This window comes from Suncus etruscus, chromosome 7 (genome assembly GCF_024139225.1).
Source record: "Suncus etruscus isolate mSunEtr1 chromosome 7, mSunEtr1.pri.cur, whole genome shotgun sequence".
Classification (NCBI taxonomy): domain Eukaryota; kingdom Metazoa; phylum Chordata; class Mammalia; order Eulipotyphla; family Soricidae; genus Suncus; species Suncus etruscus.
In genome coordinates, this window is record NC_064854.1 from 9674365 (window position 1) to 9696185 (window position 21821).

At 53.9% G+C, this 21821-nt stretch overlaps 2 protein-coding genes across 11 annotated transcripts; both read left to right on the forward strand.

Moving 5' to 3' along the window:
- The first annotated feature begins 780 nt into the window (after positions 1-780).
- ABHD16B (abhydrolase domain containing 16B) lies at positions 781-2187 on the forward strand. The gene has a single exon (XM_049777490.1). It carries the CDS (start codon positions 781-783, stop codon positions 2185-2187), a length of 1407 nt encoding a protein of 468 aa, XP_049633447.1.
- Positions 2188-4435: 2248 nt separating this feature from the next.
- On the forward strand, positions 4436-20766 carry TPD52L2 (TPD52 like 2). Of its 10 annotated transcripts, none has more exons than XM_049777493.1 (9): positions 4436-4577; positions 9866-10011; positions 12454-12602; positions 15423-15482; positions 17011-17112; positions 18826-18852; positions 19240-19284; positions 19791-19839; positions 20232-20766. In XM_049777493.1, exons 1-9 carry the CDS (start codon positions 4559-4561, stop codon positions 20307-20309), a joined length of 675 nt encoding a protein of 224 aa, XP_049633450.1. In that variant the 5' UTR covers positions 4436-4558; the 3' UTR covers positions 20310-20766. The 10 variants fall into 10 exon arrangements, with proteins under 10 accessions (XP_049633450.1, XP_049633451.1, XP_049633452.1 ...); XM_049777494.1 differs by having other exon boundaries at positions 19243-19284; XM_049777495.1 differs by lacking the exon at positions 18826-18852.
- The last annotated feature ends 1055 nt before the right edge of the window (positions 20767-21821 follow it).

The following is a 21821-nucleotide window of genomic DNA, read 5'->3' on the forward strand; positions in this document are numbered from 1 at the left end:
ACTCCACCGCTACCCTCCTCCCCAGGCTCTAGTCCAGGGGCCTCCCCAGGAAACAGGAAGAAGGAGTCTGGGCAGGCTGTGGGGTTTGAGGGAAGGAAGCTGCTGCCATGGGTGATGGAATGGGGAACCCACCTGGAAAAGGTCAACGCCAGCGGGTCCACCCCAGGCTGGGGCTTTCCAGTCTGCTCCCCTTTCCCCCTTTCCCCCCCCCTCTCCTCTGGAAGGAGGATGTAGGTGACCAATAGCAGTAGTGATTTGTGTGTGTGTGTGTGTGTGTGTGTGTGTGTGTGTGTGTGTGAGTTACACCCGGTGGTGAGTGACACCAGGGGTCACTCCTGGCTCTGTGCTCAGAAATCACTCCTGGGCAAGCTCGGGGCCCATATGAGATGCTGGGATTCGAACCGCTGTCTGTCCTGGGTCAGCTGCATGCAAGGCAAATGCTCTACTGCTGTGCTATCTCTCCGGCCCCTAGCAGTGGTGATTAATGTACCCTGATCCCAGCAGCTCTGGAGCCCACCTGAGGGTCTTTCTACCCCACAGTGGGTGCATGTGTAATCTGCCCAGGGTGGATCCAACAGGCAACAGCAGTGACTCATAAAGCCACCCAAGGTCTCTTGAGCCAGGTCACAAAGGCCACATGGACTAGCACAGGGAGTGACCTGACCCCAGGTAGTGGGATCTGGTGTGCCCCTGACGCAGTGGCAGGGTGCCAACCCTGGGCTGGCTGCGGGGCATCCCACCTCTGTGGGTGGCCTCGAGTGGCCCTGGGGCCCCTGTGTGATGTGCGTCATCTGCTTCGTGAAAGCACTGGTGCAGGTTTTCAAGCTCTACCTGACAGCCAACTACACAGACACCTTCCGTGGCTGGCCGGTGGACTTCCGCTGGGATGATGTGTGTGCAGCCGGGGGCAGCAGCAGCCATGGGGCGCTGACCTGTGCAGCGGCTGCAGCCGGTGTTTGGCTCCTGCGTGGGGCAGCTCTAGGCAAGGACACAACAGGCCCGAGCCCACGGGGCACACGTAGCCAGGCGCAATGCCTGCTGCAGCAGATCCGCGAGCTGCCCGTTCAGCTGATCAGCTATGTGCTGGCCCACTCACTGGGCCGTTGGCTCGTGTATCCAGGCTCCGTGTTCCTGATGACACGCGCACTGCTGCCGCTGCTGCAGCAGGGCCAGGAGCGCCTGGTGGTGCGCTATGGGGGCCGGCGTGCCAAGCTGGTGGCCTGTGATGGCAACGAGATTGACACCATGTTCATGGATCGCCGCCAAGATCCAGGCAGCCAGGGGCAAGGCCAGCTCTTGGTCATCTGCTGCGAGGGTAACGCGGGCTTCTATGAGATGGGCTGTTTGGGGGCACCGCTGGAGGCTGGCTACTCGGTGCTGGGTTGGAACCATCCAGGTTTTGGGGCCAGCACCGGAGAACCTTTCCCCCAGCATGATGCCAACGCCATGGACGTGGTGGTCAAGTTCGCGTTGCACCGTTTGCGCTTTCCACCTGCACAAGTGGTGCTCTATGGCTGGTCCATCGGTGGCTTCACGGCCACCTGGGCGGCCATGACCTACCCGGAGCTGGGTGCGCTGATACTCGATGCCACCTTCGACGACCTGGTGGCCTTGGCACTCAAGGTCATGCCGCAGAGCTGGAAGGGGCTGGTGGTACGCACCGTGCGCGAGCACTTCAACCTCAACGTGGCCGAGCAGCTGTGCTTGTACCCGGGGCCAGTGCTGCTGCTGCGACGCACCAAGGACGAAGTGGTCACCGCTGTGCAATCGTCCTGCCCTCTGCAGGCCGGCGACGTGCAAAGCAACCGTGGCAACGAGCTGCTCCTGCGCCTCCTGCAGCACCGTTACCCGGCCGTGATGGTGCGCGAGGGCCTGGACATGGTGACACGCTGGCTGCACCTAAGCAGCCCTGCCCAGGAGGCCGCCTTTTACGCGCGACACCGCCTGGACGACGAGTGGTGCCTAGAAGTGATGCGCGCCTACCGAGAGCGCCGCGAGAAAGAGCTGGGTGAAGAGGACTGGGGCCCCCACGGGCTCCCCTTCCCCTGGCAGGTGGGCCAGGGCCTCAGTTCCCGCAGACGCCGCCAGCTCGCGCTCTTCCTGGCACGCCAGCACCTCAAGAATCTAGAGGCAACTCACTGCAGCCCGCTGGAGCCCTCTGACTTCCAGCTGCCCTGGAAGCTGTAGATGGCAGCCACCCTCTGCCAACAGCTGGCAGGCTCGAGCCTTCCTTGAGGCTATCCCCCTCCCTGTTCCCTGAAGCAGTAAACCTGGCCCAGCCTGGAGAATCCCGACCTTGATGCCCGGAGCTGGGGCCAGAAATCTGTTGAGCCCCTTCTGCAAGTCTCCTGACTTTTTTTGGGGGGGTGGGTGGGGCATACCTGGTGGCGCTCAGGGGTTTCTTTCTCCTGGCTCTGCACTCAGACGTCACTCCTGGCAGGCTCGGGGGACCATATGGGATGCCGGGTATTGAACGTGGGTCTGTTCAGGTCGGCCACGTGCAAGGCAAATGTCTTACCACTGTGCTATCACTCCAGCCCTCTCCTGACTTCTTTCCACTGCTCAGGTTCGGGGACCCAAAGATGAACCTAACTCCGTTTATGGCTTTGATCACTTTGGATGGGTGGTGTGGGACCTAGAAGGTGGCCTTTATGGAGGGGGCCTGGTTAGAGGCAGGCTCCAGGAAAGAGGGGCGTTGGGGTGTATGAGGTGCTAGAGTAGACAGGCTGATAGCAGCCAGGAGTAAATGCTCGACCTGCCCAGGGCTGTGCTGCTGTGTCATCCTCTGGGGAAGGCTGGCCCATGTCCTTCTCACCTGCCCTCAATTGTAGGACACAGGGGTGAGGGGCCATCTCAGGGCTATAAGGAGGAGCAAAAAAATTCTGGAAATACTGAAAGGAGGCCGGTAAACCAGGCACATTAATAGCGACAGGGGCGGGCATAGTGCTGATGCTCTGGGGCCAGGGAATGAACACAGGGTGAAGAAGATGCTTGAGAAGACAAATGCTGCTGCAAGATCTGCTTTTCCACACGGGAATCCACAGGGTTGACTTTGGAGGCACCGGATACCTGCCCCTTGCAAGTCTGAACCTGGAGATGTCAGGCAAACTCTGAGTTCCAGAGGCTGCTGCACTGCTCCTCCATGCCAGAGAGACATTCTGACCTCATTCTCCTCATCTGTAGGGTGGCTCAGTCCTGGCTAGTGGTTGGCTTAAGGAAACGAGGGGCAAGAGCTCAATGTCTGGCCAGGCAAGGAGAGTGGGGTCAGAAGGCATACAGTGGCCACTTGGTTTTACCGATACCCCAACCAATAAAAAGACACATAGGAGGGAGACGGAGCAATAGCACAGTAGGGAAGGCATTTGCTATGAGCATGACTGACCTGTGTTCCATTTCTGGCATTCCATAAGGTGTCCAGAGCACCATCAGAAATAATTCCTGAGCACAGAATCAGGAGCATGGCTGGGTGTCCACCCCCCAAAAACAAATGGGGGAGGAGCAATAGCACAGCCAGGAGGGCATTTGCTTCACACGAGGCCAACCCATGTTCAATCCTCGGCATCTCATATGTCCTCCGGCCTTCGAGGCCTGATTTTTGAGCGCAGAGCTGGAGTAACAGGAGTAACCCTTAAGAACCCTGCTTGTGGGGCCGGAGAGATAGCATGGAGGCAGGGTGTTTGTCTTGCATGCAGAAGGACGGTTCAAATCCCGGCATTCATATGGTCCCCCGAGCCTGCCAGGGACAATTTCTGAGCCTATAGCCAGGAGTAACCCCTGAGTGCTGCCGGGTGTGACCCCCCCCCAAAATAAAAAAGAACCCTGGGTGTGAGGCTGGAGAGATAGCACATCGGTAAGGTGTTTGCCTTGCATGCAGATAATTCAGGACTGACAGTGGTTCGAATCCCGGTATCCCATTTGGTCCTCCGTGCATGCCAGGAATGATTTCTGAGTGCAGAGCCTGGAGTAATCTCTGAGCGCTGCCGGGTGTGATCCCCAAAACCAACCAACGAACCAAACAGAAAAGGACCCTGGGTGTGAGCCCCAAAACAAAGATACTCAGAGGGGTAGGCTGACCCCAAAGTCTAGGGAGGCGCATTTCAAGTGCACTATAGCCTGGGGTGCAAAAGGTGCAAAAGCCAGGGCTCTGATAGCCAGGACCCCCAAGTCCCCAGAAAGACCCCACCCGCTTTCCACCAGCTTGCAGCTCTAATCAACCAATGCCTTGGAGCTCCAGAGGCCGACGTAAGGGGTGGAGCCTCCAGGAGTCCCCGCCCCCGTGTCAACTGCCTCGGCCAATCAGACTGAGGCCAAGCCGACTGGGCGGAGCTACGCTCTGATTGGTTTTCATTCACGGAGGCGGGGGGGGGGGAAGACAGGCGCCGGACCGGAAAAGCGCCGGCGCGCCGCTGATGACGCCACCGAGCCCGGGGCGGGACTTCCGGTTGCGCTTGTAGACGCGGCGGACCAGTCTTGCTTGCCGCGGTTCCTCGGTTGCACCCCCGCGTCCTGCGTCCTGCGCCCCGCGCCGGGTTCGGCCCGGATCTGGCGACGCCCGAACATGGATTCCAGCGGCCAAGGTAACAGCCGCTCGGGGCGCGCCGCTGAGACTCGGTTCCTGCGCCGCGCCGCGCGCCCGCCCCTGCCCCTGGGACGGGGGCTCCGGGGAGCCGGGCCCGGGCCTGGCGGGGCGCCCCGGGAGCCGCCCGAGGTTGCAGCGGCGCCCCCAGGGTGGCAACTGGGGGCCACGGGGAGCCCCGGGCGCGCCGCAGCGTGAGTCAGGGCCGCAGCCCAGGGTCCCGGGGCGAGGCCCGGCGAGGCCCCGCCTCGCTCCCAGCTCCAGCAGAGAGTCCGTCTGCGGGCTCCCTGCACCCCGAGTTCGTTTCCCTCTGCATGGGAGAACCAAACGCCATCGCCACCAAGCGCACCGGGTAGGTAGCCAGCCAGCCTCGACGCCCTCTGGGCCCAGTCCCAGGGCGCAGGAAGGTGAGTTTGGGGCCTGGCATGCTCTGCTAAGTGCCTGGTTTCCCTGCACCCCGAGTTCGTTTCCCTCTGGATGGGAGAGCGAGACGCCAATGCCACCAAACGCACTGGGTAGGTAGCCCCAGGGCGCAGTCAGTTGGGGCCTGGCTTGCTCTGCTAAGTGCCTGTTCCCTGTCCCCCCCCTGAGGAGGATGAAGGCAGGCTAGGGCAAGAAGGCATTCGGGATCCGGGTCCACCCTCATCGACAACTGCATCCAGCGCTTGTATGTGTGCTTTTATTTTATTTTATTTTTTGGTGTTGGGGGTCACATCCCGGCAACGCTCAGGGGGTTACTCCAGGCTCTACACTTAGAAATCGCTCCTGGCAGGCTCCGGGGACCATATGGGATGCCGGGGTTCGAACCACCGTCTCTCTACATGTTAAGCAAACGCCCTGCCTCCATGCTATCTCTCCGGCCCTGTGTGTGTTTGCTTTTAATGACATACGGAGGAATGGGGGAGTTAGGCCCATGTTTGGTGTCAGAGCAACGCTGAGTGTGGCCCTCGACTCCACCCCCAAGGAAATGTAGAGTGAGTGAGTAAGATTGGACACAGGGGATAATTTTATGATGACGAGTAGACTTTAAGAAGACTTCTTTTTCCTTTGTTCTTTTTTTGGGGGGCCCTACCCCTTCCTTCTGGCTCTGCACTCAGGAATCACTCCTGGCAGTTCTTGGGAGACCTGTACAGGGTGTCAGGGAATGAATGCAAGTTGGTCACTTAAGGAACGCAAGCGCTCTCTACCCACTGTAATTTCTCTCTAGCTGCCCTGAAGGAAAGACTTTTATATGTGTCATTATTGCATTTTTGGGTCACACGCAGCAATATTTAGACATCATGTACTTCAGCACTGCTTAGGTGTAGACCAAATCTTCCCTGTCACCCCAGTCTCTCAGGGAAAATATTAAGACTTTGCTAAGTTAGGACCCAGAGCAATAATACAGTCAGTCGGGCACTTGCTTTGCACAGGGCCAACACAGCTTTGATCCCTGGCACCATTCATGATTGCCCAAGTCCCACCAGAGTAATCCCTGATAATCTCAGGGTTAGGAGTAAGCCCTGAGCACCTCCAGGTATGGCCTCAAAACAAATAAAAACGTTTTACCGAATTTGAGAACTTTCTGTTTAGTTGATACCAGTGTTGAAGTACAATCACACAGATTGATCTTTGTGATTAGATCTGTGGAATTAGAAGACTGGAGAGATAGTCCAAGAGGCCAGGCACTTGGCTTTGCATTCTGTGGACCCCGTTTAATCTCTGAGCCATGCCTAGAATGGCCTCTGAACACAGAGCTAAGAGTTAATATCTCAGCCATGCATTTTTGGTCCCCAAACCAAGAAGTGGGTGTGCCTTTCAGGGCACCTGTTGCCTCCCGGCCTCCTGCTGGGAGGAGTTCTTGTGGGGCCCGGCCCTGCCCAGTAGCTGGGGCTGCTTTGGTGTCAAGTGAGTTCTGTCTATTTTTAGCAAATTCCGAAGCTTTATCTACGGTGAAAGAGACTTGCTTCTTTCCAACCTTTACTCAAAGGTTTTAACAAGAAGATTTTGGTTTGGAGGCGTTTGGGTTATACCAGAAAGTGCTTAGGACTTGCTTCTGGTTCTGTGCTCAGGAAATCTTCCTGTAGGGGCTTGGGAGACCCTTAGAAGACACTACCAGGTACCGAGGTTGACTGTGCAAGGCAGAACTTCCCTTCCCCCCATCCTTTCCCCCTCTTTGTGCTGTGTTTCGGGCTCACTTTTGTGCTTGCTCATTGATTGGGTGAGGCTGGAACCCAGGGCCTCCTCTCAGCCACATCCTGGCCCCTTCATTCACATGCACACACACCAGCCATAGGCAAAGCTGCCTTACAGAATTTGATGATGAAAAGAAGGTGCTTCTTTTCACTGCTGCTTCTGTAGAAGCACTGGATATGTATCGAGTAGGGAGGGTGCTTGTCTTGCATGCCGCTGGTCCAGGTTTGATCCCCAGCACCCCATAGGATCCCCTGAGCCTACCAAGAATGATTCCTGAATACCTACTGGAATGGTCCACCCACACCAATTAAAAGAACCCTAAATGGTGTGTTGAAAAGAATCAAAATTAGCTTTTACTTTTGGGTGGTGAGTACCCTGCAGTGCTCAGGATTCTTTTCCTTCCTTCCTTCCTTCCTTCCTTCCTTCCTTCCTTCCTTCCTTCCTTCCTTCCTTCCTTCCTTCCTTCCTTCTTTTTTTTTTTTTTTGGTTTTTGGGTCACACCCGGCATTTCTTCCTTCCTTCCTTCCTTCCTTCCTTCCTTCCTTCCTTCCTTCCTTCCTTCCTTCCTTCCTTCCTTCCTTCCTTCCTTCCTTCTTCTTCTTCTTTTTTTTTTTTGGTTTTTGGGCCACACCCAGCGTTGCTCAGGGGTTACTCCTGGCTGTCTGCTCAGAAATAGCTCCTGGCAGGCACAGGGGACCATATGGGACACCGGGATTCGAACCAACCACCTTTGGTCCTGGATCGGCCGTTTGCAAGGCAAATGCCGCTGTGCTATCTCTCTGGGCCCTCTTTCTTTCTTTCTTTCTTTCTTTCTTTCTTTCTTTCTTTCTTTCTTTCTTTCTTTCTTTCTTTCTTTCTTTCTTTCTTTCTTTCTTTTTTTTTTTTTTTTGGTTTTTGGGCCACACCCGTTTGATGCTCAGGGGTTACTCCTGGCTATGTGCTCAGAAATCGCCCCTGGCTTGGGGGGACCATATGGGACGCCGGGGGATCGAACCACGGTCCTTCCTTGGCTAGCGCTTGCAAGGCAGACACCTTACCTCCAGCGCCACCTACCCGGCCCCGTCTTTCTTTCTTTCTTTCTTTCTTCCTTCCTTCCTTCCTTCCTTCCTTCCTTCCTTCCTTCCTTCCTTCCTTCCTTCCTTCCTTCCTTCCTTCCTTCCTTCCTTCCTTCCTTCCTTCCTTCCTTTCCTTCCTTCCTTCCTTCCTTCCTTCCTTCCTTCCTTCCTTCCTTCTTTTTTTTTTTTTTTGGTTTTTGGGTCACACCCGGCATTTCTTCCTTCCTTCCTTCCTTCCTTCCTTCCTTCCTTCCTTCCTTCCTTCCTTCCTTCCTTCCTTCCTTCCTTCCTTCCTTCCTTCCTTCCTTCTTCTTCTTCTTTTTTTTTTTTTGGTTTTTGGGCCACACCCAGCGTTGCTCAGGGGTTACTCCTGGCTGTCTGCTCAGAAATAGCTCCTGGCAGGCACAGGGGACCATATGGGACACCGGGATTCGAACCAACCACCTTTGGTCCTGGATCGGCCGTTTGCAAGGCAAATGCCGCTGTGCTATCTCTCTGGGCCCTCTTTCTTTCTTTCTTTCTTTCTTTCTTTCTTTCTTTCTTTCTTTCTTTCTTTCTTTCTTTCTTTCTTTCTTTCTTTCTTTCTTTCTTTCTTTCTTTCCTTTCCTTCCTTCCTTCCTTCCTTCCTTCCTTCCTTCCTTCCTTCCTTCCTTCCTTCCTTCCTTCCTTCCTTCCTTCTTTCTTTTTTTTTTTTTTTTTTTTGTGGTTTTTGGGTCACACCCGGCAGTGCTCAGGGGTTACTCCTGGCTCCATGCTCAGAAATTGCTCCTGGCAGGCACGGGGGACCATATGGGACGCTGGGATTCGAACCGATGACCTCTTGCATGAAAGGCAAACGCCTTACCTCCATGCTATCTCTCCAGCCCCTCTTTCTTTCTTTCTCTCTTTCTCTTTCTCTCTTTCTCTCTCTCTCTTTCTCTCTTTCTCTTTCTCTCTCCCTCCCTCCCTCCCTCCCTCCCTCCCTCCCTCCCTCCCTCCCTCCCTTCCTTCCTGTTTTTGCCACACTTGGGTTACTCCTGGCTCTGGGCTCAGAAATTGCTCCTGGCTTGGGGGACCATATGGAATCCAACCCACCTCTGTCCTGGGTCAGCCAAAGGCAAAAGCCCTACAGCTCTGCTTCTACTACGGCCCCTCAGGGCTTATTCTTTTTTTTTTTTTTTTTGGGGTCACACCCAGCAGTGCTCAGGGGTTATTCCTGGCTCCAGGCTCAGAAATTGCTCCTGGCAGGCACAGGGACCATATGGGAAGCTGGGATTCTAACCCATGACCTCCTGCATGAAAGGCAAATGCCTTACCTCCATGGTATCTCTCCGCCCCCCTCAGGGCTTATTCTTAGCTCTGCACTCAAGTATCACTTTTGTTTTTTGTTTCTTTGTTTGTTTGTTTTAGTTTTTGGGTCACACCCAGCACTCAGGAGTTACTCCTGGCTCTGTGCTCAGAAGAGGCTCCTGGTGGGCTCGGGATCATATGGGATGCTGGGATTCGAAACGGGATCCGTCCTGTGTTAGCCATGTTCAAGTTAACGCCTTACTGCTGTACTACTCAAGTGTCACTTTTGGAGATGATCAGAAGACCTTAGAGTGCTGAGGGTAGAATCCTGGTTGGCAGCATTCAAAAGAGACACCCTCCCAGCTGTGCGCACTTACCCCAAAGTCAGCTTTTTTTTTCCTCTTGTGATACCTTGTCAGTTATAGGGCACACAGGAACTAGAGTGTGCTATGTCCACTCCCTGAGCCCAGGGGTGAGGTCAGCAGGGGCCCTGGCTGCTCTTGGCTAGCAAGTGGGGCTTGTGTGAGTTCCTTTGAGTTCCTTTGCTCTGTTGATGCGGTGCTCACATTTAGCCAAAGAACCTTGCTTGGAAGCCTGAGCGAATGTGTGTGTGCCCTGTGCTGCTGTAGCATGGTGGCCACCTGAGGCTCACTTGCTGGTGGTCCCTTGCCACACTGTCACCTTTCAGAGAAGAGTCGTCGCCTGGCTTGGCCCATCCCTTGTCCCAGACCTGTGTCCAGTTCCTCTTTTCCTCTTTGTTGACCGTGGTGCTTTCTTTTGTCTCTGGCAGACATCAACTTGAATTCTCCCAACAAAGGCTTGTTCTCCGACTCCATGACGGATGTCCCTGTCGACGCGGCCACGGCTGCCCAGAGTCCTGTAGTTGAAGGCCTGACGGAGGCTGAGGAGGAAGAGCTCAGGGCTGAGCTGGCCAAGGTGCGGTGTGTGGGTTGTGTTTGGGGGTGGCTGTGAGCAGAGGTGGTCTGGCACTCGTAAGGGCCTGGGAGCGCAGCTTGCACACTGGGGACTCTGGAAGGCCTGGGGCAACTGCTGCTGTGAGTAGCTGCCTGCTGAAATGCCCTGATGGTTCCTGATAAGGCCTATGCAAGTCTCCACTTACCCTTTTTTTTGGGCCACACCTGGTGGCACTTCTGGCGTCACTCAGGAGTTACTCCTGGCTCTGCACTCAGAAATCATCCTTACAGGGTTGGGGGGCCTTATGGGATGCCAGGAATCGGACTAGATCCATCCTGGGTTGGCCGAGTGCACGGCAAATGCCCTACAGCTGTGCTATCACTCCAGCCCCTGATTTTTCTTTTCTTACATATTGTTTTGTTTTGGGGCCATACTCGGGTGATACTCAGGGATTCTTCCTGGTTCTGTAGTCAGGATTACTCCTGGTGGTGCTCAGGGAATCATATGGGATGTTGGGGATTGCAAGGCAAGTGCCTTACCTTACCTGCTGTATAATCTGACCCATAGACATTGACCTTTATTTTGTTAGGTTATTTTCTGTTTCTTGGGTTGTATCCAGAAGTGCTCTGGGAAGCATATAAGGTTCTAGGGGTCTAACCAGAGTTAGCTGTGTGCAGGGCAAGCATCTTTTTTTTTTTTTGTTTGTTTGTTTGTTTTGTTTGTTTTTGGTTTTTGGGTCACACCCAGCATCACTCGGGTTATTCCTGGCTCTACACTCAGAAATTGTTCCTGGCAGGTGAGGGGGACCATACGGGATGCCCTGATTTGAACCACCGTCCTGCATATAAGGCAAACACCCTACTGCTCTGCTATCTCTTCGGCCACAGGGCAAACATCTTAACTTCTCTGTCTTGTTTTAGGCTTCCTTCCTATCTCATATAAAGATACAGGTACCCTCAGAGTTGAAAGCAGAGGGAACTCTTGTGTAACTTAAAACTTTTTACCTTGGGGTTGAAGGATTTAGTAGATAAGGTGCCTTCCATATGGTTCTCTGATCTTGTCAGGAGTGATCCTTGAGTGCAAAGCTAGGTGCTACCTTATGGGTACTACCAGGTGTGATCCCAAATTAAAAAAAAAAAACACACACACAAGGGGCCGGTGAGGTGGCGCTAGAGGTAAGGTGTCTGCCTTGCAAGTGCTAGCCAAGGAAAGACTGTGGTTTGATCCCCCAGCGTCCTCTATGGTCCCCCCAAGCCAGGGACAATTTCTGAGTCCTTAGCCAGGAGTAACTCCTGAGCATCAAAAGGGAGTGGTCCCACACACACCATATACAATTCTCCATCTCTGTGTCCCCAGGGCAGCTCCGCCACTTGCCTTGAGGACCCCGGGGCATTGAGTTGAGCCATATTGGAATTTTCTGGCCAGTGACTGGCTACTGATTGACTGGGATTTCATGTATCTTCTTTCTTTTTTTTGGGGGGGTCACACCCAGCAGCGCTCAAGAGTTATTCCTGGCTCTATGCTCAGAAATCACTCCTGGTAGGCTCGGGGAACCATTTTGGATGCCGAGATTCGAACCATTGTCCTTCTGCATGCAAGGCAAATGCCCTACCTCCATTCTATTTCTCTGGCCCCCTTCTTTCTTTATCTCTAATTTAAGGTAGAATCTATTTATTCACGATGTTTGGGGCCCTGAACTACATTTTGGTGTGTTGATCAAAACAGTTGCTTTTCTGAGAAAGGTGCTGTTAATAGTCATTGTTAGAACAGGCTTAGTACCTGTGAGAAGGCTTGAATTCCACCCCAAAGCATCACTGAGGGGGTCTCCTGTCTTCGCACAAAAAGATGATTCCAAAAGTCTCAGAAAGTTCTTCATGTACTGGGGGGCCCCAGGTTGATACCCAAGTACCTCCCTTGTGCTCTCCAGACAAAACCACGAGACTGGTGAGAACTCTGGGCCCCCAAAACTGCTGGGAAGACTTGCAGCTGGGGGCGCTCCCTGCTTACAGTCCTTCCAGGGGGTGCCAAGGACTGAACCCAAAGTACCTATATCATCTCTTTACCAACACCTTCTCTGTCAGCATGAGAGCTCTGGGCCTCTGCTCTCAGCTGTCTTGGTGGCTGGCTTTGGTTGGCCCAAGTGCTGGGCAGTTTGTATCCACCTTGTCCAGTCTGGGGCTGACTCTGTCTCCAGTGTCTCTGGTGGGCTCTGCCTTTCTGCTTCAGTTGCCATGCTGCAGCTTGTTCAGCTGCTCTTGTTCAACCTGCATTCAGGCCAGAGGGAAAGAAAGGGGGTAGCCTGGCCGGCTTTGCTAGAGACTCCTGGCATACCACACATCGCTGTGCCCAGATCCAGACGGGCAGGAGCAGGCTTCCCTGGACTATTGCTGGGCATTTGGGTCATGGCTGTCCCGTGCACTGCCATGTCAGGCTGGCTGACAGTGTCCACCGCTGCTTCTGCAGGTAGAGGAAGAGATTGTGACGCTGCGCCAGGTGCTGGCCGCCAAAGAGAAGCACTGTGGAGAGCTGAAGCGGAAGCTGGGCATGTCTGCCTTGGAGGGCTTGAAGCAGAACCTCTCTCGGAGCTGGCATGATGTGCAGGTCTCCAACGCGTAGGTATCCACTTGTAGGCTATGTGCCCGGCAGGGAGACTGTCTGAGGGCTCTCTCCCAACATTGTTCTGGCAGGCAAGGAACTATCCGGAAGCAGCTTGGTTGCAGCCTGAGCCCTTTAACCAAGTAACTGGATTCTTACTGGCAGATCTGCAAATTGTGTCAATTTTATTTTTTTGGGGGGAGGCCACACCTGGCTGTGTACAGGGCTTACTCTTGGCTCTGCAGTCAGGGATTACTCCTGGCAGACTGAAGTACGGGTGGGTGATTATCTACCCCATGCCCTGCTATTGCTCCAGTCCCAAGCTGAGTTTTGTTTTTATTTGTTTGATTTTTTTTTGTTTGTTTGTTTGATTTTTGGGTCACACCTTGCACTGCAATATCACACTCTAGACTTTGTGCTTAGGTGGGGCTCAGGACCTTAGATGGGGTGCTGGGGATCAAGTCTGGGTCAACCCGACCTGCTATACTGTCACTCAACCCCTCTATAAGTATTTTTTTTTTTTTGGTTTTTGGGCCACACCCGGTGACGCTCAGGGGTTACTCCTGGCTATGTGCTCAGAAGTTGCTCCTGGCTTGGGAGACCATATGGGACTCCGGGGGATCGAACCACGGTCCGTCCAAGGCTAGCACAGGCAAGGCAGGCACCTTACCTTCAGCGCCACCGTCTGGCCCCTATAAATATTTTTTTATGTCTTGGGTTTTGGTTTTTTTCCCTTGGTTTTTGGTTTTTGGGCCACACCTAGTGATGCTTAGGGGTTATTCCTGGCTATCCATACAGAAATCACTCCTGGCTTGGGGGACCATATGGGGCATCAGGGGATCGAACCTTGGTCCGTCCTAGGTTATCACGTGCAAGGCAGATACCCTACCACTTGCGCCACCACTCTAGCCCAATATATCTTATTATTTTTTGGGAGTGGGTGGGGCCACTCTTGTTAGTGTTCAGCAGTTACTCCTGGCTTTGCCTCCTGGTGGCCTTGGGAGACCATATGGGTTGCTGGGGATTGAGCCTGAGTCAGCCACATACAGGGCAGGCAAGCTTTATCTGCTATACTATCACTCTGACCCCCAAAAGTTCTTGTTTGGTTGGCTTTGATATTTGGTTTTTGGGTCACACCCAGCAGCGCTCAGGGGTTATTCCTGGCTCTGCGCTCAGAAATCACTCCTGGCAGGCTTGGGGGACCATATGGGATGCTGGGATTCGAGCCACCATCCTTTTGCATGAAAGGCAAACGCCTTACCTCCATGCTATCTCTCGGGCCCCATCCTGCCTCATTTCTCTTTTTTTTTTTTTTTTTTGGTTTTTGGGCCACACCCGGCAGTGCTCAGGGGTTACTCCTGGCTGTCTGCTCAGAAATAGCTCCTGGCAGGCACAGGGGACCCTATGGGACACCGGGATTCGAACCAACCACCTTTGGTCCTGGATCGGCTGTTTGCAAGGCAAACACCGCTGTGCTATCTCTCCGGGCCCCTGCCTCATTTCTTAAGGATCTTTCCTGGTGATGCTTGAAGGATCATACAGCTTGCAGTGAACCAAGATTGACTGCATGCAAGGCAAACACCTTTCTTTCTTTTCTTTTCTTTTTTTTTTTTTGGCTTTTGTGTCACACCTGGTGGCACTCAGGGGTTACTTCTGGCTCTGTACTCAGAAATTGCTCCTGGCAGGCTCAAGGGACCATATGGATGCCGGGATTTGAACCATCGTTCTTCCTGGATTGACAGCGTGCAAGGCAAATGCCCTGCCAATGTGCTATTTCTCTGGTCCAACAAACACCTTTCTTTTTTTTTTTTTTTTTTTTTGTGGTTTTTGGGTCACACCCGGCAGTGCTCAGGGGTTATTCCTGGCTCCAGGCTCAGAAATTGCTCCTGGCAGGCACGGGAGGACCATATATGGGACGCCGGGATTCGAACCGATGACCTCCTGCATGAGAGGCAAACGCCTTACCTCCATGCTATCTCTCCGGCCCAACAAACACCTTTCTTAAACCTGTACTCTGTATTCTGGCCCCTCTACAAAAAAAATTTTTTTTTTTTTTTGGATCATACACAGCAATGTTCAGATATTACGCCTGGCTTTGCACTCCGGGAATATCCTGGTGGTGGTTGGGGATTTTATGGAGTGCTTGGAATCAAACCTGGGTTGGCCTTATGCGAGGTGACCATTCTGCCTTGCTATGTACCTTCTTGCATTTAACACTACTGGGTTTAGCCAAAAAACCAAAGGGGAAAAACAAAGAGGAGCCAGAGAGACAGTGGAGTAGATAAGACATGTGCCTTACACACAGCTGGCCTAGGTTTGATCCCACTAAGAGCAAATCCACAGTTGGGAGTAGCCAAAATAAAAAAAATAAAAATAAAAAAATAAAAAAATATATATATAAATAAGGGGCTAGAGAAGTAGTGTAGGGGTTAAGCCTTCCCCTTGTACATCAGCTGGGTTTGGTCCCCAGAGACCTGCCAAGCTGCTGTTTCCTGAGCTTTGAGCCATGAGTAACTCCTGAGTGCTGCTGGGTGTGGCTTGGAGAAAGAAATGTCAGGTTTTAGAGTGGGGGGGCCTTTGTTTTTGGGCTTCACCTGTTGGCCCTCAGGGCTTTGCTTTCAGAAATTACTCCTGGTAGCCTCGACGGTTTCGGAGTCACAACATGATCTTCAGTGCCCAGGGTTTACTCCTGACTCTGCACAGGGGTCACTTCCTGGCTAGGCTGGAAGTGAACTGGGTTTGGCCTCATGGAAGGCAAGCACCTTCCCCTTCGGACCAGCTCTTTAGTTCCTGAATCTTAGTTCAGATGTAATATATCGCACACCTTCTGTTTTTAGCTATGTGAAAACTTCTGAGAAACTTGGCGAATGGAACGAGAAAGTGACCCAGTCGGACCTGTGAGTGTCTTTGCCCTGCTCTGCCCATGCGCTAGCACGCCCGGTGCTTTCCGGGCCTTTTCTTCCTTCCCTTTCCTTAACAAGGTCTTTCTCCTCGCAAATGCTAAAGAGAGCCCCCTTCAGACCATGGGGCTGATGCTGTGTTGGACTAAAGTCCAGCAGCCACCAGGCCATACAGAGAACATCCCTTCTGCGATGGGCCTGTGCCAGGCTCCTCAGCTGCGCCCACCTCACTGTCCACACCTGCCAGTGCACTCTGGGCCCCCCGTGTAAGCCCTGCTCTGACCCTTTGCGTCCCTGTCCCAGGCAGGGCACAGTGACAGCGGAATTGGGGAGCTGGGGGCTGGGCTTGCCTTTTCTTGAGAGATGCTGAGCTGTGCCCTGCCCTTATGGGTTGAAGGTCTGAGGGACAGTGTTGCTTTTCTCTCCAGCAGCTGTAGTTGAGAATACGTAAATAACTCAGTGTTTTCTCTGAGGCAGCTCATCCCTGCCTTGGGACTGGACCGTGCAGCATATGGGAAGGTGCTTGGGAGGGGTGTTGGGGGGGGTTGAATGCTCTGTTCTTAGGAGCACTAGCGTGGGTGGCTGTGGGCATGGCAGGGTTTATGCAGGTGGCGGTGCCCTTGGAGCCAGGTTCTGAAAGGGACTGTGCAGGGGGGCGCCACACCCCGCTTCTGGCTCTCTACTTGGGAGTGACAGTGATGGTCCGGGTACCTGATGGAGTTTCATGTGCCAGGACAGCACCCCAACCTGACTGTCCTGCCTCAGAGAACTTTGGTGGCAGCTGTCCGGGCTGGTGGTGTCTGGCCAAGGAGCATTCCCAAGTGGGGACAGCTGTGCTGAAATCTAGGCCAGCTCTTATTCAGGCTCCCCCCAGAAATAGTGCCTGTGCCCTTGGCAAAGCTAACTGACTCAAAACTGCTGGGCCTCCATTTCTTGCACCGTGTCTGTGGCTCATTCAGGCATGGAGTGTGTTGGCTGCACTATTTTTTCCAGGCTCACCAATCCACGGGACCCTAACTGTTTCCTGCTGCAGGAAGCCTCACTCTGGCTGGAGTCTACTCTGTAGTGGCACCCCAGTACAAGTGTTAGGGGGTCAGTCTGGGGGGTGTGGTGCTCCTACATCCCGTGGAACTGTGTAAGTTGACCTATCTTTGGGCTACTTTAGCAGGTATGCCTGCAGGATGCAGCTGGTTTGCTGCCTCTTCTCTACTGATGTCTGGCTGAGCGCTACTGCTAGATGCACTTTCTCCTGGTGTGGTCTCTCTTTCATCTCCCCACTGCCCAGATGTGGGCTGCTCTTTCTTCAGTCCTCAGAGTGCTTTCATTGCAGGTGACAGAGTTGGAGGTTGGGACAGCCTGCCTCCCCCTGGCCACACACAAACACAATTGCCTCTGGGGGCACAGGAGACCTCTGCCAGGGTTCTTGTAAAGGCCAGTGCTTTGGCCATGGTCCATGGTACCATACTAATCCTGTTTACACTGCTGCCCCTTGGCCTTGGTTGTGACGTTTGTTTCCTTTTTTCAGCTACAAGAAGACTCAGGAAACTCTCTCCCAGGCCGGCCAGAAGACCTCAGCTGCCCTGTCCACTGTGGGCTCTGCCATCAGCAGGAAGCTTGGAGACATGAGGTGTGCTGTTGGCTTGGGCCAGTCGGCTGAGCACCCCCTTTGCAATCGAGTCCATTCATGACTTTCTCTCTGCACCTCCTCCATCTCCACTCCGGCTGGAGGGCTGCAGGGCTGTCATGCCATGATTCTGGAGGCGCTGCCTGTTAATGCAGTTCTCTGGAACATCATAGGAGGGTTGTGTGGTGGGCTGGAAGCCTCAGTTCTCCGTGGAACTCCAGAACCCTCAGCTCACAGTGCTCATCTAGAGCCCCAAAGGTGCTCTAGAGCATCAGGGTCAAGGAAGGCAGGTGTCTTGGGCCCAGAGCTTCCTACCATCGCCCCTTCCCTGGTACTGTGGCTATGCCTGCTAGGCCTCTGGGGCAAGTTGTGTCCTCAGGTGGTCAGGCCTGACCTCTCATGGTGGGCTGCAGTGCCAGGCCTGGACCTTTGGGTTCCTGACCTACACCCAGACCCTGCTCCACCTTCTGGGCTTCAGGGGCATCACTGGTTCAGTCTTGGTAACATCCCTGGGCACACTGGTACCACTTGGCCCTGGCCTGTGCCAGGATTGGCTCGACCTTCTTGGCCTTTGATGTGCTTAACTTCGATTCTTCAGACCCTCTCAGCTTTACAGAGAAGGACTTCTCGTTTCCATGTTTGCTGCCCAGTGGTCGCCCCTTTTTGCTTCATGCTTGGTGTCTGAGGTCTGCGCCTCAGAATGGTTCCTTAGGTAGTAGTACTGAGGGCCTATCACGACTCCCCAGTGGGATCTCAGGTCGGGTGCCTGTCTTAGGCCCATCTCAATGTGTCCCATTGACATGGGCTCACTTTGAGATCCTGGCCTGTGCAGTGGTTACACTGGTGGTCTGGTCTGGTGAAGAGGTTGCCGTTGTGGTACATAAGGAACTGTGTGTGAGGGCCATCCTGTGAGATTCAGTGTGCTAGTCAGTGTGTGAGGGTGGTGACATTTCCAAGGCCTGGGGCTGCCTGTTAATGCTGAGCAGAACCTCTTCGGTTGGCGGACTCTGAGGCCTCCCACTCCTGACATCGGTTTGTAGTGTCATCTCTTAGTGTGGCTACAACCAGCCCACACCACAGGCACAGCCTTTGTCGGGTCTTATGCCTGCTGGTACGTGATGTAGCACCTTGGTTTTTGTTTGTTTGTTTTTGTTTTTTTTGTTTTTTTTTTTTTAGTTTTTGGGCCACACCCGGTGACGCTCAGGGGTTACTCCTGGCTATGTGCTCAGAAGTCGCTCCTGGCTTGGGGGACCATATGGGATGCCGGGGGATCGAACTGCGGTCCGTCCAAGGCTAGCGCAGGCAAGGCAGGCACCTTATCTCTAGCTCCACCGCCCAGCCCCTGCACCTTGGTTTTTCTAAGCTGGAGGCTCGTGCGCTACAGAGCCTGTGGTGCATCAACTTCTGGCTTGCCTGGGATAGGTGGGAGGCCTAGAAGCTGAGCTGGAGGCAAAGGCAGGTTAAGGCCCCTCCTCTGACCCCAAGGGGGTGTGAGTGTCCACATGGTCTTTGTCCCAGCAGTAGCGCTTGGACACTTTAGCTGCTGGTGCCTCACCGGTTGGAGCCTCACAGTCTGGTGCCAGCCCAAGCCCCACCGCTGGATTCTTCCCTCTGGCTTCTGCAGTGGGGGTCCGATCCTGCTCACCAAAGTCTCCCATGCTCCTGTTCCCCACATACCTAACTCTGCGTTTCTTCTCTCTTGCTGCCATCTGTCAGGGCTCGCCCATTCTCACACTCCTTTAGGTAAGGCTGCTTGTAGAGAAAGCCCTGAGTAGCTCAGGGGCCACCTCTCCATGTAGTCCTGGGGCCCCTGGCCATAGAGCGTGTCCCATAGCCCTAGTGGCTTCCTGGAGGTGCCCTCAGAGGAGACTTAGACTTTGGCTGGTGGCACTTATGTCCAGGCCACGTGTTCTCACCCTTGGAGTTACCTGATCTCATGGTTCTCCCTCGTGCCACGCTGTGGGGTGAACTCAGGGCGGCCACTTGCCATTGCCATGTCCAGGTGTTCCTATCTGTGCTGTGGTCTCAGTTCTGGGAGGGGAACTTGCTGTGGCCTCTGCCCTGAGCCAGTGAGGCTGGGCTTATGTTTCTAACTCTTGCTTCCTTCTCTGCTTCTGCCATGCTTCCAAGCAGCAACTATTCCATCCGCCACTCCATCAGCATGCCGGCTATGAGGTAACGTGCCCTATCCCTGGGAACCACCTTTCTGCGCGGCAGCCAAGGCTCCTGTCCTGAAGCCCTCAGGAGTGATGTTCTGTTCGCTCTGCTCCCCGAAAACCTTTTAGACCGCTCCAAGCTTTGAGGGAGGGGGTCTCTGAGCCCCTGCTGGAGGGTCTCCAGTACCCTGTGAGGGCCTGCATGAACCTGTCGTTCCCTCTCGACTCTCATGAGTATTTCCCCAGTGAACCCTACCCTGCATGATGCCAGGTGTCACCCACTAGGGCTGCCAGGTTTCAGTTCTTGTTTTGCTGCTGTTGGCTCCAGTTCTGACCCAGGAGCTTACTGAGGGACCTGGACCAGCCATTTCTACAGGGACCTGTCCAGCACTCCTTTTGGTTTCTGGTTTTCTGTTGGCTTTTTTTTTTTTCTTATTTTTTTCAGTGAGGATTGGGGTCTTTGCCTGGCTCCAGCCTCCTCCCCTCAGGACCTCTCCCTCATACCTGCTTCTTCTTACTCCCCAGGACTTCTGCCACCTTCAAGTCATTTGAGGACCGTGTTGGCACCATCAAGGTAATTGTACTTGGGCTGGCAGGTATTCTGATCGGGTGTGATCTGTTCCTTGGGGACCCTGCGGCAGTTTCCCAGTATGACAGCCAGAGCAAGATGTGGACACATGGGCTTGCCAGAGACCCTTGTCCACCTCCCAGGCCCTACAGGAGCCCCTCCTTGCCTGCGCCCTTATTCTTGCTGCAGGGAGTGACCAGGGTTTAGCCCGGGGGTGGCTCTTCCCTGTGTGCCAATCATCTAAGCTCTGCCCAGCCCATGGCCTTGTCCCTGCTGTTCTGCCTCCCTGTCAAAGGCTTGTGGAGAGGACAGAGCAGCCACATCCCTTCCCCAGAAGGGCCTGGGGCCTGCCCCCTGCCTCCTGATGTGCTCTGGCTCAGCGTCTCTTTTCTCTGCAGTCCAAGGTTGTGGGTGGCAGAGAGAATGGTGGTGACGGCCTTCCCTCCCCAACTGGGAGTGGTGAGAAGCCTTTCTAAGCCTTAGCAGCTCAGCCCTGCCGCGGATCCAGCGCCCTTGCCCCTCTGCACAGCGGAGCAGCCTGCTCGGCCACAGCCACAGCGGATCATTGCTCCTGGCACTTGTGGACGTGACTGCCATTTGGCGTGACTTTCCAGACGCCTTTCTCCTCAGTCCTGATGCCAGGAATTAGGCAGGGTGGTGAGTCCCCGGCTCGCTCCACTGTGTGTGGGAAGAGTGAGGATTGAGCACAGGCCTGTGGGGTCTTACTCTGAGACCCAGGAGGGCGCCCAGCGAGCCCGACGGCCCTGCGGCTGCTTCAGTGACCAGGGAAGACACATGGTTCTCAGCTGCTGCCTGACGCTACTACACTAACGATCAAGCTTTAATAAACCAAGGCAAATTCTTTATTTTTTAAATGCAATGGACTTTTCAAAAATTAAAGCTAAGCCACACAGCTTGAGCCGCATAGAGAAATCTTTTCTTTGGACTCCAGCTGAAACATGCCTTTTGCCACCTTCTGTCTGTCTCTGTGGTTCCCATGGAAGTGTGTGAGGGCCCCCTGGGGTCCCTATGCTATCAAGTGACATGACAGCATGCTTTCATGGAGGCACTGTCTCCTGCATCTTCTCCCACTGGCCAGGGGTTACTGGGCCTGGGGAATAAAGGGATACTTGATAAGGGGGGGCTGTGGACAGGAGGAAATTGTTGCTCCTGCTGTCACACAGCCATTCTGGCACCACAGTCTCTTTTTAAGCTTCTCACCTGCCTGTGGACTGCACCTGAAGATGGCCTTGGAACTCTGCCTCTCGTGGCCTTTGCTGGGAACTACTAAAGTCTCTTTCCTGGTGGAGGCTCCAGCCCCCATTTCTCGTCCCAGGGCCTCTCAGAGCCATCCCATGGCTGCAGCGATGGGTCTGTCTTCGTATCATTGGGCCAGAGCTTGGGTAGATGAGATGTCTATGGTTGCCTCAGCATTCTCTGCCTGGGCCTGTTCTCTAGTGTGCGTGCTGGCAAATGCAGACAGGTTCCAATGGTGCCCTCCAGTGCAACCGGACGGCAAAGGTGCACCCTGTGTGCACCCAGCTCTCCAGCTCTGTTCTTGGTGAGGGAACTGAGGTGACCCTTTCTTTACTGGCTGCTGGGAGATGAGGAGACAAGGAGCAGGTGGTGTGCTGGATGGCTTCCAGGCATCAGAGAGGAGCCAAACCTATTTCCTTGCTGCCTCTCTGTGGAGGCAGATCAGGAAGCAGAACCATCCTCACAAACATTTGTAATGTATGTTTTTATATATATTGCATCTTGCTCATTTTACTTTCAGAATCATTAAGACTTTCTACGCTATTATGTGGCTTTCAATGGCATTGAATAAATGTTCTGTTACCATGTTCTTGCTTATAAAGTGGGCAGGCTTCCATTCTGTTACAGCAGCAGGAACAGCTTAGAGCACATTGCCTTTCTGGATTAGCGAACATTTTCTTAGGTACTGCTTGGTCAAGTGGTCACACAGAGGCCTAATTCATGCTTGGAAC